At 39.0% G+C, this 17,725-nt stretch overlaps 1 protein-coding gene across 1 annotated transcript; it reads right to left on the reverse strand.

The window, feature by feature from the left end:
- Positions 1–386: 386 nt before the first annotated feature.
- MRPL32 (mitochondrial ribosomal protein L32) lies at positions 387–17,630 on the reverse strand. Its single transcript, XM_036231047.1, has 3 exons — positions 17,477–17,630; positions 9,982–10,163; positions 387–929 (listed from the first exon to the last, which is right to left on the reverse strand). Exons 1-3 carry the CDS (start codon positions 17,604–17,606, stop codon positions 675–677), a joined length of 567 nt encoding a protein of 188 aa, XP_036086940.1. The 5' UTR covers positions 17,607–17,630; the 3' UTR covers positions 387–674.
- Positions 17,631–17,725: the final 95 nt, after the last annotated feature.

Consider the following 17,725-nt stretch of genomic DNA (forward strand, 5'->3'; position numbering starts at 1 on the left):
TTTCTGTGTACTACTGAATTTACTCACATTTCCTTTTATAAATCTCTCTTCCAAAACAATAAATTATAAATTTCATGAGCCATTTAAGGAATTCTGAATGTCGTTTTGATTTAATGTAAAATGTCAAGAACTATATTTGTACTACCACGTTAATTAACATATGTCCCACATAAATTTCACCAAAGGTAATTTTAGTTTGCTGAAACAACGAAAGAAAAAACAGAACAAATCTTTTCTTACTGCAACAACCACCAACTTAAAAACATTACCCAGAATTCAAATAATAACCTATTTCCAGGTATTACTTAAACAAATGTACTTCTGTAAGTATTCTTATGTAAGAAAAAAGTGGCAAACAAACAAAATCACAGCCAAACACACAACTCTTGATGTGAATTTAAAACTGTTTTATTGTTCTGTCCTGAAAACCTAACATATACTTAAAACCTTATAATAGAAACGGACATATAAATCCACCGAGCCTCTGCATGAACAAACATTTTCAGACTTTACTCCTAACATATTCTTTAAATTATCCACACTAAAACTGCTCATAAAGATGTTTCAAGCTATACTGATTTTAAAACAAGCACAAAACATTAAAAACAAAGAATCTTCCTTTCTTTCAGGAGAAATGTTTTATGTTAAGTTACCCTATTTAAACATCTCTGGTGTCAATTCCAGGTGAACCAGGAAGGTCGCTTCCGGTCTCGTTTAATGATCCTCTTGCCTTGATCTTGTTCAGATGGTGTCTCTCCCGTGTACAGCACCATGGTCTCTATGGTAGGAGCCTTAAAAGGGCCCCCTTCTTGTTTCCCTATCTGTCTTCTGATTTCGGCAGTCTCTTTACACACCTTCTCATAGCAATAGGCACAAAGGACATGTTTCTGTTTCAGGTGACCACATTCAGGACAAACGTCTATGTTGTTCTTTAAAAAAAGAAAAAAAAAATTAACAAGAGGCAAAATAATGAACAAATAATTACTGACAAGAGCTTATATTTGAATTTTCTTGGAATAATCATGCTGTATGAGGTCATATACCATCTAGTTCAACTTTACTTTAAATACATTACAAGTTGGCTCCCCCTGATTTATCACAGTGTAATTCAAATTCCTATATATGAAGTATAGTTGGTGGATACTGTAATTTTTCTTTTTATATAAGAACACTGATTATTCCTTAATCTAAAACTTACCTGTTTTGTTACAACTTGAGGATATTTTGATAAGTTTTTATACATCTTTCCAACTATAATGAGAATTACATCCTTTAAAGAAAGTCTTTCTGATGTGTTTAAAAAAAGACTTGAAATATAAAAACAGGAATGATGTCAGCAGCATGGTGGCATAAGGGGACCTCCAGGTCTCTCCCCTTGAAGTTACAAGTTGGACAGCTATAATTCAATAAAGGATTCCCTTCTCAATACACAAACACATCTGAGAGATCCTCTAATTGAAACTTCTAAAGGTGGGTGTATCTGAGTGAACGGGGGAAGAGGAAAGAAGGACAAACAGAAACTGGTGCCACAGATGTAGCCCAGAGCTCACTATGGCCCCAACAAACTTGGTAGCAGTGGAAGTGTCAGGGTACAGAGAGGACACTCTGCAGCCTTAAGGAACAGGGGGATAAAATCAACATTCCTGCCTGAGTGGCCAGCACACAGTGTAGCTAACTAACCTCAGAAGTAGAGATAGAACACAAAGGTATAATAGCTGTGATCTAGCAGCAACCATTCATTACCAGACAGAAAACAAAGCCACAGATGCACAGTCACTTCCCTTCATCTTCCTGGAGCTGGAGCTCACAGTGCCCCCAGCAGAGATGTAGCAGTGGAGGTATCAGGTTACAGGGCACACTCTTCCCACAGCCCTGAGAACTGGACAGGCAAGAACATTTCTCCCTGAAGGACAGGTACACACTGTAGCTCTACCTAGTGACCAGACTGGAGATACAGAAGTGTGGCAGCTGAGGTCTGTGAACTGCCATTACTGGAAGGAAAACAAGGCCACAAACGTACTTACCAGTCTCCCGTTTTGTTTTGTTTTGTGGCAAAATATTTATTGCTGCCACCCCTATGGTAGACCACTGTGGGTTAGAGCTGGTGTATCATAGCATCTTCTGAAAAAGAGTGATAGCCTCGTCCACTTTCCTGAGCTCTGCTTCTGTTTGTCGGAGCTTGGCTTCATCTGCCTCCTGGACTTTGAGGGGCACCTTGACTGGGGAGCTCATGGTGGAGCGGCGTTCCCATAGACACTGGGCCGGCCGCTGTGCCTCACCACATTTGGCCCCTATCCAAGGCAGTGGATACTAGTTGAGGCATCAGGGACACTTGAGACAGCACAACACTGCTGGCAGTATTTAGTTACAGGAGATGACACAGGATGACACAGGAATCTCACAGGCCTGAAGCCCCCAAATCCATCATATTCCCCCATGGAGAGGGTGCCCTGAGACTGAGGTAACCTGGTCAGAGAGAAGAAACCCACATCCCCAGGGAATACAGGACATAGTCTATGGAGGAGGAAAAACTGCCAGAAGGAGATCCCAGAAGCCCCAGCAGTGCAAATAAGAGAAAATAAAGACTTGCATTTCAGAGCCACCTACTGAAAAACAAAAAGTTGGACCTCTACTTATCAACCTACTAAATAGTAAAGTGTCAAAAACTTAAAAACAAACAAACAGATTTCATTACCACTAATGACAAGGAAGAGAAATAATCCATCAATTGCCACAAATAACCAAGGTAATGAGGTAGCTCAGAAAAAAATTAAAAACCTCCAGAAAATAAACTTAAAGACATGGAAATGTGTAATTTAAATGACAGAGAATTCAAGATTGCATATCTGAAAAAAATCAATGAGATACAAGAAAACTCATAAAGGCAGTTTAATTAACACATAAGTAAAATCGAAAAACAAAAGGAGTACTTTATCAAAGACTGAAACTATAAAAAAGAACCAAATGTAAATTCTGGAGCTGAAGAACTCAGTGAGATTAAGAATGAACTAGTGAGCCTAGGGAATAAAGACCAGGTAGAGGAAAGAATTAGCGATACTGAAGAGAGAAATCTAGAAATGACTCAGCTGTGAAAAGAGAATTGAAAAAAAAATAAAAGAACTCCACAAGAACTATGTGACCCTATTAGAAAGAGCAATATAAGAATAATGGGTATAACAAAAGAAGAGAGGGAGGAGGGAACAGAGAGTCTATTAAAACAAATAATCATTCAGAACTTCCTAAGCCTATGGAAAAAAATTGGATCCACAAATCCAAGAAATTAACAGATACCTAATTATCTCAATCCAAAAAGGCCTCATACAAGGTACATTATATTAAAGCTGACAGAAATTAATGACAATGAAAGAATTCTCAAGGCAGTCAGGAAAAAGATGGTAATTATAAAGGAAACCTCATTAGATTATTGTTGGATTTTTTTAGCAGAAACTCTATAATCCAGGAGAGAGTGAAATCACATTCAAAATATTGAAAGAGAGAAATAACCACTCAAGTTATCCTTTAGATATGAAAAAGAAATAAAAGCTTTTCCAGATATATAGAAGCTGAGGGACTTTATGACCACAAGACATAAAAACAAAAGGATATCTAACTATGAGATGACTAACAGACAGAAGCAGGAAATTGCATCTCTTGTTCAGAATAGTGTATTAAACATTTAAAGATAACATAAAGATTAAAGGAGATACGAACATTAAAAAAAAAAAAGACGATAGTTACTGCAATTTGAAAATGCATACACAGGAAAAAAGGGTGATTTGTGACAACAAAATATAAATGGGTAGGGAGTAAAGGACTGAGCTTGTACAGGTAAATGGAGATATGATGTAAAGAAAAAAGATTATTATACATATAAAACTTTAACATAAATCTAATGATAACCACATACAAATCTAGAACTAAGACACATAACATAAAAAAAAAAAGAAAGAGTAGGGGGAGCAAGGACAGAATACCACCAAACTAAGACACAAACAAAAGGGAAAAGAAAAAATGGAGACACAGAACTATCAGAAAACAAAAGATAAAATGGCTACAAGAAATCCTCATACATCAATAATCACCTTAAATGTAAATGGACTGAAATCATCAATTGAAAGGTACAGAGTAGCAGGATGGATTAAAAACTAAAACCCAACCATATGCTACTTTCAGGAGACACATCTCAGCTGCAAAGACGAATACAGATTCAAAGTGAAGGGTTGGAAAATGATACTCCAAGTAAATGACATTCAGAGAAAAGCGAACTTAGCCATAGTTGTATCAGACAAAAGAGATTTCAAGATAAAAAAGGTAACAAGAAAGACATAAAATCAAGAACACGTAACACTTATTAATATATATGTACCCAATCAGGGAACATCAAAATACATAAAGCAATTACTAACTGAACGAAAGGGAGAAACCCACAAAAACACTTATAATAGGGAACTAAAATAACCCACTGACAGTTATGGATAAATCATCCAAACAGAAAAAAAGGGAAATATCAGCTTTAAATGACACATTAGATCAAATGGACATAATTGATATTTCCAGAGCTTTTCATCCCAGAACACCAGTTTATACATTCTCAAGAATAGAGCATATATTGGGACATAAAACTAGCCTCGACAAATTTAAGATTGAAATGCCAAGTATTATCTCTGACCACAATGCTTTGAAATTAGATATCAACTGCAAAAAGAAAGTGGAAAAAAATCACAAATATATGGAGATTAAACAACATGCTACTAAAGAATGACTGGGTCAAAGGAGAAATAAATGGAGAGATCAAAATATATACAGATATTAATGAGAAAGACAATATGACATCGAAATTTGGGTGATGCAACAAAGTGGTAATAAGAGGGAAGTTTATAGCATTACAGTCCTGCTTTGAGAAACAAGAAAAATCTAAAACAAAAGGCCTAACATTTCACCTAAAAGAACTAGAAAAAGAACAAACAAAACCTAAAGGTCCGTAGAAAGGAGAAAATGATAAAAATTAGCAAAATGAAACAAAATAGAGAAAAAGACAACAGCAAAAAATTAATGCATCAAAGATCTTTGAAAATATTAATAAAATTGACAAACCTCTGGCTAGACTAAGAAAAAAAACAAAAACAAAAAACTAAAATAAACATCAGAAATAAAAGAAGTGCAGTTACAAAGGACGCCATAGAAAAACAAACGACTATACGAGAATAGCATAGACTATACAATAACAGTTCCTAGAAATATATAACCTTCCTAGAAGCTTTTTGTGAAGAACTGGAAAACCTAAATAGATGATCAACAATAAAGAAAATGAAATAATCATCAAAAATATAACAGCCCAGGACCAGATGGCTTCACTAATGAACTCTACCAAATATTAAAAATTGATTTAATACCCGTCCTTCTCAAACTCTTCCAAAAACCTGAAGAGGCAATACTTCCTAACTTATTTTATGAAGCCAACATTATTTTTATATTGAAACCCAGAAAGAATAACACAAAAAAGAAAATTACGGAACAATTAACTCTGATGAATACAGATGCAAAAATCCTAAACAAAATACCAGCAAATTGAATACATTAAAAAGATTATGTCATGATCAAGTGGGGTTCATTCAAGGGGCACAAGGATGGTTCAACATATGCAAACAGATCAATGTGATATACCACATTAGCAAAATAAAGGATAAAAATCATATGATCACATTAATAGACACAGAGAAAATATTTGACAAGATATCCATTTATGATTAAAACTCAATAAAATGGATATAGAAGAAAAGTTGTCAACATAATCAGACATACTGTATGACAAATTCTCAGCTAATGTCATATTTGATGGTGAAAAACCGAGCTTTTCCTCTAAGATCGGAAACAAGTGTGCCCACTGGCACCACTGTTATTCAACACAGTACTGGAAGTCTTAGCAAGAGCAATAATACAAGAGAAAGAATGAAAAGGCATCCAAATTGGGAATGAAGAAATAAAATTGTAACTTTTTGCAGATGACATTATTTTTTATAAAGGAAACCCTAAAGATGCCACTAAAAAACTATTAGAAACAATAAACGAATGCAATTAAATTGCAGCATATAAACTCAATGTTCAAAAATCCACTGTATTCCTAATACTAACAATGAAATTTCAGGAAAAAAATAAAAGGAAAAAAAATTGCATTTGCAATTTCAACACACAAAAAAAATACCTAGGAATAAACTTAATGAAACATGTGAAGGACCTATACACTGAAAACTACGAGACATTGTTTTAAAAAAACTGAAGAAGAAAGAAAGAAATGGAAAGCTATTCCATGTTAATAGACTGGAAGAATTGACATAGTTAAAATGATGTATTACTCAAAGTAACATACAGATTTAACGCAAACTCCATTAAAATCACAATGGCATTTTTCGAAGAAATAGAACAAAATATCATCAAATTTGTATGAACCACAAGAGTCCAAACAGCAATATAAAAGGGAAAGAAAAAAGCTCAAGGTATCACACTGCCTGATTTCAAATTATACTACAAAGCTACAATATCAAAACAGTATGGTGTTGGCAGAAAAACAGACATATAGACCAATGCAACAGAACTGAGAGTCCAGAAATAATCCCACATGCATATGTAACAGTGATTGCTGTGGTTTTACTGTAGTCTTATGATTGTAATCATTTTTTCCTTTTCCTTTTTCTCCTTAAAAATCTCACTCCCATATTTTATGTACATAATAAATGCCTTAACTAATGTGTAACAGTTTGCTTGATTGGGAACCCTAGGAAGAGACTTCAAAGGAAGGCATTTGGTTCCCATATTGTTTGGAGCCAGAAGATTGACTGCAAAATCCTCCCCAAACTTTCATTTGACTAGGTGGCATGAGAAACAAGCCAAGGCCAGGAGACCTTCTCCCTTCCCTCCCAGATGCAGCCTTGGAATTTCAACTTTACCCCTTACTCAACCTTCTCCCTGCAGCCTTAAAATTTCCCCACCCCTTATTCAGCCCTCTCCCTATAATAACCCCTGCCTGCACTGAGGTGGCAAGATGGCCTTTGTGACAGCAGTCCACTGTCTTCTCAGGGTACTGGCTCTTGAATAAACCTACTTTCCTTTTACCAACCTCTTATCTCTCGAGTATTGGCTTATAAGCAGCAAGGAGCTGGACCTGAGTTCAGTTACATAGACAACTAATTTTCAACAAAGGAGCCAAAAACATACAATTGAGAAAAGATAGCCTCCTCAATAAATGGTGATGGGAAAACTGGAAAGCCACAAGCAAAAGAATGAAACTAGACTGTTATTTGCCACCATTTAAAAAAATTAATTCAAAATAGATCAGAGACCTAAATATAAGACCTGAAACAATAAAATACATTAAAAAAAAAAAAACAAAAACGAGAAAAAATAACATAGGCACTAAACTTATGGACCTTGGTCTCAGAGGGGATTTTATGAATTTGACCTCAGAAACAAGGGAAGTAAAAGCAAAAAGAAATGAATGGGACTATATCAAACTAAAAAGCTTCTTTTGCACAGCAAAAGAAACCATCAACAAAACAAAAAGACAACCAAGTGAATGGGAGAAGATATTTGCAAACAATACCTTCAATGAGGGAATATCTAAAATATTTTTTTAAAAACCCAAAGTCATACAACTAAACAACAAAACAAACAATCCAATTAAGAAATGGGCAGAGGACCTCAACAGACTTCTAAGACATACAAATGGCCAACAGATATATGAAAAGACACTCAACTTCATTAGTTGTTAGAACTACAAATAAGACTATAATAAGATTGCACCTCACACCCATTAGAATGGCTATCATCAATAAGACAAGAAATAACAAGTGCTGAGAGAGGTGGAGAAAAAGGAACCCTCATACACTGGTGGTGGTTATGTAAATTGGTATAGCCAGTATGAAAAATAGTATGGAAGTTCCTCAAAAAATTAAGAATAGAGCTACCATATGACCCTCTTCTGGGTATCTACCCCAAAATTTTGAAAACATTTATTCATGAAGATATATGTACCCCTTTATTTACTGCAGAATTATTCACAGTGGCCAACATATGGAAACAACCTAAATGTCCTTTGACGGATGACTAGATAAAGATGTGTGAATACAGACACACATACTCACAAAATGGAATACTACTTGGCCTTAAGAAAAGATGAAATATTGCCATTTGCAATAATATCTGTAGATCTTGAGAATATCATGCTAAGCAAAATCAGCCAGAAAAAGACAAGAACCATATGATTTCAATCATATGTAGGATATAAAACAGAAAGTAACAAATGAACGAACAAAAACAAACAAACAAACAAAAAAACTTAGAGACAGACAACAATATGGTTATTACCAACTGGGAAGGGGGTGAGGGGAAGTAGAGGAGGATAAAGGGGGCCAAATATATGGCGATGGAAGGAAACCTGACTTTTGAGTTGTGAACGCACAATGCAATATAAAGATGATGTACTATGGATTGTACAGTTGAAACTTATATAATCTTATTAATCAGTCACCCTGATAAATTTAATGAAACTTAAAAAACTCATAAAGAAATAGTAAATAGTAGCATCAAAGAAACTGAAATACTTCATAAGATTAATATACATATATTTATGAAGCAAACGAGAAAAACAATTTCATTGTCCAAAAAGAACAAAGAACCTTGCAAATTACTTGCTTAACCAATTTTTCATTTTACTCTGCTACACTGGAAACTAGATTGCATGCCCAAGTGGAGGAATAGAAAAGATACCCATAGTCAGTAGGTACTCTTTTCCTGACAAAGCACCCAACATATTATACTATATGTAGCAGAAAATTCAATAAAGAAAGTGAATGCACAGGATAAGAGCTATTCTTTCCCCTCAGAATCAACGCAGTCAGGGAGATCACATAATAGACCTGTAAAAGATCATTCCTAAAATCTTAAATTATCTCATCTAACTGTATGTATGAATTATTGTTGTTTTATTTAATGAAGTATTTTTCAGGTCAAGATATTAAGCCTGGTCCCAACTATGACAGTAATACTTCTTGATTTAAGTTCAGGATTTAGTTTAATAACGAAGGTAGAAGCTTATCACAGTAAGTTTTTTTTTCTGGAGTTTCATGAGCACTGCACTGCTACCGTGGAATGCTATGGAGTAACCAGAAGTTCAAATAACAGCTATTAAAGCTATAAATTAAAAGATCGAAGGCAATAAACACTATATTTTTTCTTACTAAATCAATGAAGAGAGTGTATCCATGCATCCAATGCAGAGAACAGATATATGGAATTGTATGATGATAAGAACATACAAAAAAAGTTTCAAGGGAAAAATTGAGCTCAAGAATTAGACTGCCAGGGCTCAAATTCAGGTTCTACGATTTAATAGTTTGTGACCACAGCCAAATTCTTTTGCCTCAGTTTCTTCATCCTAAAACTGAACAAAGCAATGTTTACTTTGGAGGGCTGTTTTGATGAGGTAATTCACATAAAGTACTTAGATACATCATCGGCACTTGATATTAGCTATTTTTTATCTAAGAATTTTCCTTCACAATGAATAATAAAGTAAATATGTAAATGTCAGTAAAACCCAAGATCCAATATACCTACTGCTTCTAACTTTAATTTTAGGTTCTGTCACAATTAAGATTTTACCCATATATGGTTTAAAATCACACAGCACAGGACTGGCACAACTCACAAATAAAGTCAGATAGGCTCTTCACAACCCAGTCCTCCGTATAAACACCAAACTTCATACTTGACTGTGTCCCTACTATTTGGGCTATAGGACAGCAGACATACATACATACATTCATACACATACATACATACCGAGAATATTGTATTTTATTTAGACCAAAAGAAAGAAGACATATAAGATCTGAGAATAGTTTACCCAAAGGTTACGTGAATATACTAAGAGAATATGCAGTGGTAGTCATGAGAAAAACACACCCACAAAAATCAACATGTTACCTTAACTTTAATAAGCTTCTGAGGGTTTCTTCTCCTACACCGGTTAACTTCAATACTGCGTCTGTTTTTGGGAGCTGCCATCCAAAAGATACTATCCAAAAGGCTGGATGTCTCCTTACTTCCATTAGAATCATTTGCTGGTTCTGTAAAAATAGCTGGACCTTGGACTGTTAATGCTGGTCCTGCAAAATAAAGTATGGAGATTCAGAATCAGTTTCTAACTTCTAAATGACTTTACAAATAGTCTCCTTAACAATCAATGATATGAAGACATCTTTATAATTTAGATTACATTTAATAGACATTTAATGGGAAACCTTAGCTATTAAAATATACTAAAGCTTATATATAAAGCAATTTTAAAGAAGACACATAGAATTTTTTCTTAGAGACACCTGCTGAAATAAATCAGTGAAACTCTACCAAGAGTTTCTCACCTTATGGAAAACAGAACTCAGGGGTTTAGTAGTAAACATGAATAAAAGTCTGAGGGGCACCTAATTTAAACAAAACAAACAAACCAACCCACTGAACTCTCCACATCCAGTTGGTGGGCAGTATACCTAATTACTTTACAAGTAAATCTAATCTTGAGATATCCCAATGCACTTCTCACCTATAATGAGATAACTAACTACTGGCAGTTTTTATTATGTTCATAGTGAAATAGCTGCTTTGTCATAAAACCTGGCAGGCAGTTTGTCATTTAGTTCTCCATAATATTTAACTTTGAGTCCTGTCTGTTCTCTAATAAAAAGAATGAGCTCAAGGCTCTATGTTATTGTGCTGGCTGAAAAATTACTGTTTGGCTATCACCCATGGGAACATAATGCACTAACAATAAGCTTTCTGCTTCTGTATCCCCACTCCCCACCTGCACAACCAACCTATGGGTTGACAGTAAAAAGAAGAAAAATAGACTTGTGTGCTCAAACAGGATAAATAGGGGTTTAGGGCTTAAAAATGCTGTACCTCTACATTTCAAGGCTGCTTGATTTGGGGTCTGCATAGCCTGGAAGACCCAGCTGGCTGAATAATGAGTATGTTTTCCTATAACTCACTGATTTTCTGGTGGTTCACGTGTCTACTGGGGGCTGGAGGCTACATTTGGAGGCCCCAGCGAGATCTCAGGAAGTGGCCCTGAGATCAAAGATCAGATCGGCCTCCGAAGCAGTTGCTGTCCCTGTTATGGACTCAAAGTGGTGGCCACCCTGAGACATTTCAGGGCCCTTCAATGCTGTTATGGGGTTAATGCAATTGTCAAGGATGCAAGCTTTAGGGACACACTCTTTGTTTCTGATCCCGATGGGAATCTCTGAGGCCTCGACGTCTAGATAAAAATGTACCTTTCTGTTTCTGTTGACCAGCCGTTGGGGGTCCGTGGAGATTCTGGAAATAGTCATAACTCCCGGACCATGGCCAGGCCACGGGATGCTGCCGCCTGTGCCCTGTCATCGAGTTCTGTCTATTGCCTCTGGTCTTGTCTGGGTTGTAGGTGGCGGACCTCTCTGGGTCCACCTACACTCCCGTAATTGTTCTCGTCTGAGTGTCTGTCTTGTGTTTTCTGTGCAAGCGATGGGGGGGAGGCCCGGGTTCACAGAAGACACCCTTGAGGTGTCTCCTGCGACATTTCAAAGAAGGGTTTGTAGAGTGAGCTGACTATGGCATAAAGTTTTCTCCAGGCAGACTAAGAACACTGTGTGAAGTTGAGTGGCAGTCTTTTGGTGTAAACTGGCCTCTGGAGAGTTCTTTTGACAGGGGTTTAGTGAGGAATGTTTAGAAAGTTGTCACAGAAGACCCAGGACATCCCAATCAGTTTCCTCACATCGATCAATTGTTACACCTTGTTCAGAACCCCCCTCCTTGGCTCTGCCAGTGTGCCTTTTCTCTAGGGGCACGAGTGTTAGTTGTGGGCACCCTGAAACATACGGCAACCAAATCTCCAAGACGGCCCAGTCCCTCAGTCCTCCAATATCCACCAGAGGACAGTGACCTTCCCCCACCCTATAATCCAGAACAGAGGCTAAATAGCACCACCTCACCTCCTCGGACATAGGCAGGTAACCCCTATGGATCTCCTGCTCCCGCTCCAGGCGAGGCACCAGTCGATACCACCACTCGGGCCATCCTCCCCTTGTGAGAAGCATCACCCCAGGGGCATCACACTGACAGGCCCTTTATGGTTTACTTGCCTTTCTCGACTAGTGACCTGTACAACTGGAAGGCAGAAAATCCATCTTTCTCTGAGAAACCCCAGGCATTAATAGGACTCTTAGAATTAGAAAGTGTCTTTCAGACTCACTGCCGCCACCTGGGACCATTGCCAACAGCTTTTATTTACCCCCTTGACCTCAGAAGAACATGGACGCATTTGGACTGAAACACGAAAGATAGCTGTGGGAGGGAGGAAAGTTGAAGAAGCAGGAGAACAGATCGAGGAGGAATTTCCCTCCACCCACTCAGACTGGGGACGCAATTCTCAGGCAGGGAGAACGGCACTAGATCAGTACCACCAGATTCTAATTGATGGAATTAGGATGGCTTCTCGTCAGCCAACTAACCTTTCTAAGGTAACTGAAGTTATACAGGGACCTCAGGAATCCCCCGGAGCGTTTCTTGAACGACTACAGGAGGCGTACCGAGTATACACCCCCATTGATCGTGAGGCCCCCGAAAACCAGCGGGCAATTAATATAGCCTTTGCTACTCAGGCAGCCCGATATCTGGTGTAAATTACAAAAATTAGAAGGCTTTGCAGGGATGAACCTGTCCCAAATTGTCGAGATAGCCTAGTAGGTATTCAACAAGAAGTACTGGATGACCCCAAACGTATGGCTAAAATCCAAAGCTACTATCAACAACCCAGCCTATCTGTTGCCAGACCCAGACCCCAAAACCCCCGTTCATGACTGCATAGATTTCACTGATGCTGTGTGTTCATCACGGCCAGACCTCAAAGACTCCCCTCTGCCTGAGGCTGATGAAGTTCTGTTTACAGACAGGAGCAACTTCATGTAGGAAGGAAGGAGGTATGCTGGGGCAGGGGTTGTAACTCTAACTGGCACCATCTGGTCACAAGCTCTTCCCCATGGGACTTCTGCTCAAAAGGCCAAAGTCATCGCCCTCACTGAGGCACTAAGATCGGGAAAGGATAAGGCAGTCACAATATACACTGACAGCTGATACACCTTTGCCACTGCACATGTACAAAGAGCCATCTGCAAGGAAAGAGGGCTTCTGACTTCAGCTGGGAGGAGCAAGGAGGAGCTCTTAGCCTTACTTGAAGCCATATAGATGCCAAGGGCTCTTGCTATTGTTCATTGTAAAGGGCATCAAAAAGAGAATAGTCCTGAGGCTGAGGGAATCCGACAAGCCGATGCAGAGGCAAGAACAGTGGCCACAAGGCCAGTGGGGCCCCCAGCACATCTACTGTCTGTTGTCCCTTACCCAGAATTGCCTCCGTCTCCAACCTATACGGCCAAAGAGAACATATATTTTCAAGATAAGGGAGCCACTAGGAACCAAGAGGGGTGGTGGATGACCCTAGAGAGAAAAATTGGGCTCTCACAGGCCCTTGGAAGGACTCTCTTGCACCAGCTACACCAGACCACACAGCTAAGGCAAACCAAGATGCTCCAAGCTTTAGACTCCTACTTTCACTTGTTAGAAGGGAGAAGAACTGCAGAAGAGATTGCCTCATGATACCCAGCTTGTAACCAAGTTAATCCAAAAAAGGGAAGAATGAAGAACCTAGGCATAGGGAAAGAGGAACTTATCCAGGGGACCACTGGGAAGTAGATTTCACTGAGGTAACCCCGACTGTAGGGGGGCTACAAATATTTACTTGTTTTTAGACACCTTTTCAGGATGGATAGAGGCCATCCCCACCAGGAAAGAGACCGCATTAGTAGTTACTAAGAAACTACTGTAAGAACCTCCCTCGATTTGGTCTCCCCGGAACTTTAGGCTTGGATAACGGGCCAGCCTTCATAGTAAAGGTATTACAACAATTAGCTAGCTACCTAAATCTGCAATGGAAACTTCACTGCGCCTACTAGCCCCAAAGTTCGGGCCAAGGAGAGCGAATGAATCAGACTCTAAAAGAGACATTAGTCAAGTTAGGTTTAGAAATTGGTGGGACCTGGGTAGAACGTCTCCCCTTCGCGCTTCTCTGAGCCAGGTGTACTCCATATATTAATGGGTTTGCCCCATTTGAAATTTTCTTTGGAAAACCCACACCTTTAGTACCTAGAACAGAAGCTGAGAAAAAGGCAGAACTATGTAATCTTGTCTTATTTAAGTCTTTGCAGGCCCTTCAAAGTGTACAGAAGGAGATTTGGTCCCGGGTTCGTGCTGCTCACTCAGCCCCAGAGGACAGATTTCCCCATCAGTTTCAGCCTGGGGACTCTGTGTGAATCTGGAAGTTCACTTCCAAGGGACTAGAACCCAAATGTGGAAAGGACTTTTCGCTGTCTACTTGACAACACCCACTGCAGTTAAAGTAGACGGCATCCCATCATGGATTCATCACTCTCATGTGAAGGCAGCACAAGAGTGGACAGCTCAGGAAGACAGACCCTTAAGACTAAGATTCAAGCGTACATATGTCTAACCCTGTTTCTTCCTTTTTTCCTCTTTAGCTCAGGCATACAGAAACATACACCGGCCTAGAGTATAGGAGCTTATAGTAACTGAGACCGGTGAAATCACTGCCCAAAACATCCCCAGCCACGGTACTCCAGAGATCCCCTCACCATTCCAACGGCCAGACACCACCTTGGATTGGGATCCTTCTTAGGCACAGGAGCGTATTTATGTTACAAGGGGGGACTCGGCTGTGGCATATTATCAGCTGAGAAAAGCCTCTTAGGGATAAGATTCTATATTTGTCCTCAAGGACATTACCCGGGGATCTCTAGCTGCATGGGTAATATGGGACTTGGATGTGAGGGCCAAGGCCAATTTTCTTGTGCTAACTGGGGTTGTGAGACTATCTCTACTATAGATAATTATAAAAAACAAAATGATGATCATAGAAGACCAAGCCCCTCCACATGCTCTCTTGGGTCTTGCAATCCTATTATAATGACCATCAAAACTTTTAGCCTTGGGGGACAACACTATTGGCTCACAGGACAGACACTGGGTATCAGATAATATAAAACTGGGTATGATTCAGGATTATATTTTACTATACAGGTTAAGAACCCTCCAGGAAGGTTAACTCTATAGGACCCAACAAACGACTTCTAGTTCTGAGACTACCCCAGTCTTACACCTAAGAAAACTTGTTTCCGGAGCAACTCCAACTCCAGCTCTAGCCCCTCCAAGTAGTAGCCTAACAGCTATTAAACCCCAGCATTAGACCAGCCACAAGAACCAGGAGCATTAACAACTATGCTAATGACAATACACAAGGTCTTAAATAAGACCACCCCAGACACAGGACAAGTTTGCTGGTTGTGCCGAAACCCAAAACCCCCTTACTATGTCGGGGTAGGAACTCCCCTAAACTTAACTGAGCTTAGCAAGCTAGAGCTTCAAATTGATTCACTAGCAGAAGTAGTCCTCCAAAATAGAAAAGGTTTAGATTTATTATTCTTACAACAAGACGGATTATGTATGACTATAGGTGAAACCTGTTGCTTCTATGCCAGTAACTCTGGAATAATTAGAGAAAGCTTACTACTAGTACAGAGAAATTTAGATGCCAGGGAAAAACAAAGACTAGAATCAAATAATTGTCTTCATAGGGTACTCAATTGGTCGCCATGGCTAACAACCCTTCTATCTGCTGTAGCTGGACCTTTAATCCTCCTCCTCCTCTTCTTGCTAACTTTTGGCCCATGTTTCTTCAATTTCTTGTTTGCATATATAAGAGAATTAATTCTATTAAACTTTTAGTAATACAAAATAGAGGCTATGAGCAAATTCTGCATGAAGAATCACGGATTTGATTTTCCACTAAGGCCAGTGGGGAAATGTGCTGGCTGGAAAAATTACTGTTTGGCTTTCACCCATAGGAACATAAGGCTCTAACAATACGCTTTCTGCTTTTGTACCTCCTGCCTGCACAACCGACCTGTGAATTGACAGTTAGTAAAAAGAAGAAAAATAGACTTGTGTGTTCAAATAAGATGAAGAATAGGGGTTTGGGGCTTAAAACCCCTGTACCTCTACATTTCGGGGCTGCTTAATTTGGGATGCGTACCTCTGGCAGACTCAGCTAGCTGAATAAAGTGTGTGTTCTGTATAACTCACTGATTTCTGGTGGTCCGTGTGACTATCAGGGGCTGGCGGCTACAACACAGTAAGTAGAGAAAGAAATTTAGTAAGTTCTGTGTTAGGATCTGAATTAACTTTTTGAAAAAGGTTTATACACAGGTATTTGTAATAAATTTGGAGTCATAGTCAGAAGACACATCATAATTGGTTTATTTTCCTAACTATTGTAATATAATTCTTATTTAAAAAATAAACTTTAGAAAGAGCCCCCATGCTTCTAGGGAATTAGGCCCATCCCTTTTAGTAGGAGAAGAAAGATAGGCTCTCACATTGTCATATTAGCAACTCTCACTGCCATTAAAGTTACAGGTATTACTCCGTGAATCCACCACAGCTGGGTAAAAATTGCATCTCCAGAGAACAGGGAAACTTAAGACTACAGAACGTTTTCTTGATCAACCTGTCTGGATTGCATTCCGGAGGCAGCAGAAAATCCACCTGAGATCATCAACATTATTAATTTATGTGACCATCAGCGTTTCACTTTTGTTTTTCCAAATTGTTTATAAAATCAGAGCTCCCTTACCTTGTCCTTGCTATTTCTCAGACTTACACTACTGCTTTTGATACTAGCAACTCTTTAAAAATATATATATATATATACACACAAAGCTGTGTAACACTTAACGACTAGTATTCCTTTTCAATACACCTAAAAGTATTTCTAAGCATAGCCCACTGGTTAACAATACAGGCTCTGGAATGCCTCAGGCCTTAGACTTCAGTTGAAAAAGTGGAGAAACCTAATGGGATTGTTATGGAGGTTATCTCAGGAAGCACATGCAGGCTTTGGCACATAGTGGGCTCTCTGTTCAGAGTGCCTTAGTATTATCGCCAATTTTAAGATCCAAGGCAATTCCAATTAAAATTAGTTCCAAAAGAAAAAGAGGGATCAGGATTCAACTGCGCAGAAATCAAACACCACAAAAGAGGGCAAACTCCTTTAAGGGGTAGTGTCCTGGAAAGAAAAAGATAAGAGGCGCCAGAAGCTAAAGAGCTTCAGTAACATTCTGTGTACTAATGTGACAGAGCATTTTTCATCTTATTTTTATTTATCTTTTTTTTTTTTTTTTTCCTTTGCGGAGAAGGGCAGAAAGATCAGCTGTCTCTTCTAAGTAAATATCGCGCATTGGAACGAGGAAGGACTGTCCACTACGCTGCCTGGGGTTCCCTCACCCACCCCCTCGCCACGGAGGCCTTCTTTACGTACCCCATGGAAGACTGAAAGAGCCTGGCCCACTCTGCTTAACTTTCTGCTGCAGAAGCTCCCAACAGTTCCGGAAGAGCCCCCGGGCTGTTGGCCACAGATGAACCATCACCACCAGCTTAACCGCCGCCATATTCCTCACTCTAAGACCGCCCCTGCCCCGAGCATGCGCACAGATGCAGAATCGGGCAAGCCCAGCTCTTGGAACTACAACGCCCAGCACACCCCTGGAGCGGCTCTGAGTTTCCTCCA

The sequence above is a fragment of the Rousettus aegyptiacus genome, unplaced genomic scaffold (genome assembly GCF_014176215.1).
Source record: "Rousettus aegyptiacus isolate mRouAeg1 unplaced genomic scaffold, mRouAeg1.p scaffold_m13_p_13, whole genome shotgun sequence".
Classification (NCBI taxonomy): Eukaryota; Metazoa; Chordata; class Mammalia; order Chiroptera; family Pteropodidae; genus Rousettus; species Rousettus aegyptiacus.

Bases quoted from the DNA above. Each gene is read 5' to 3' on its own strand.
- MRPL32 (XM_036231047.1), bottom strand. From the start codon at position 17,606: ATGGCGGCGGTTAAGCTGGTGGTGATGGTTCATCTGTGGCCAACAGCC. The intron at 10,164-17,476 runs GTACGTAAAGAA...TTTATTTTGCAG, and splicing joins CTCTTTCAGTCTTCCATGGG to GACCAGCATTAACAGTCCAA. The intron at 930-9,981 runs GTAACATGTTGA...CTTTTTTTAAAG, and splicing joins AGAAGCTTATTAAAGTTAAG to AACAACATAGACGTTTGTCC.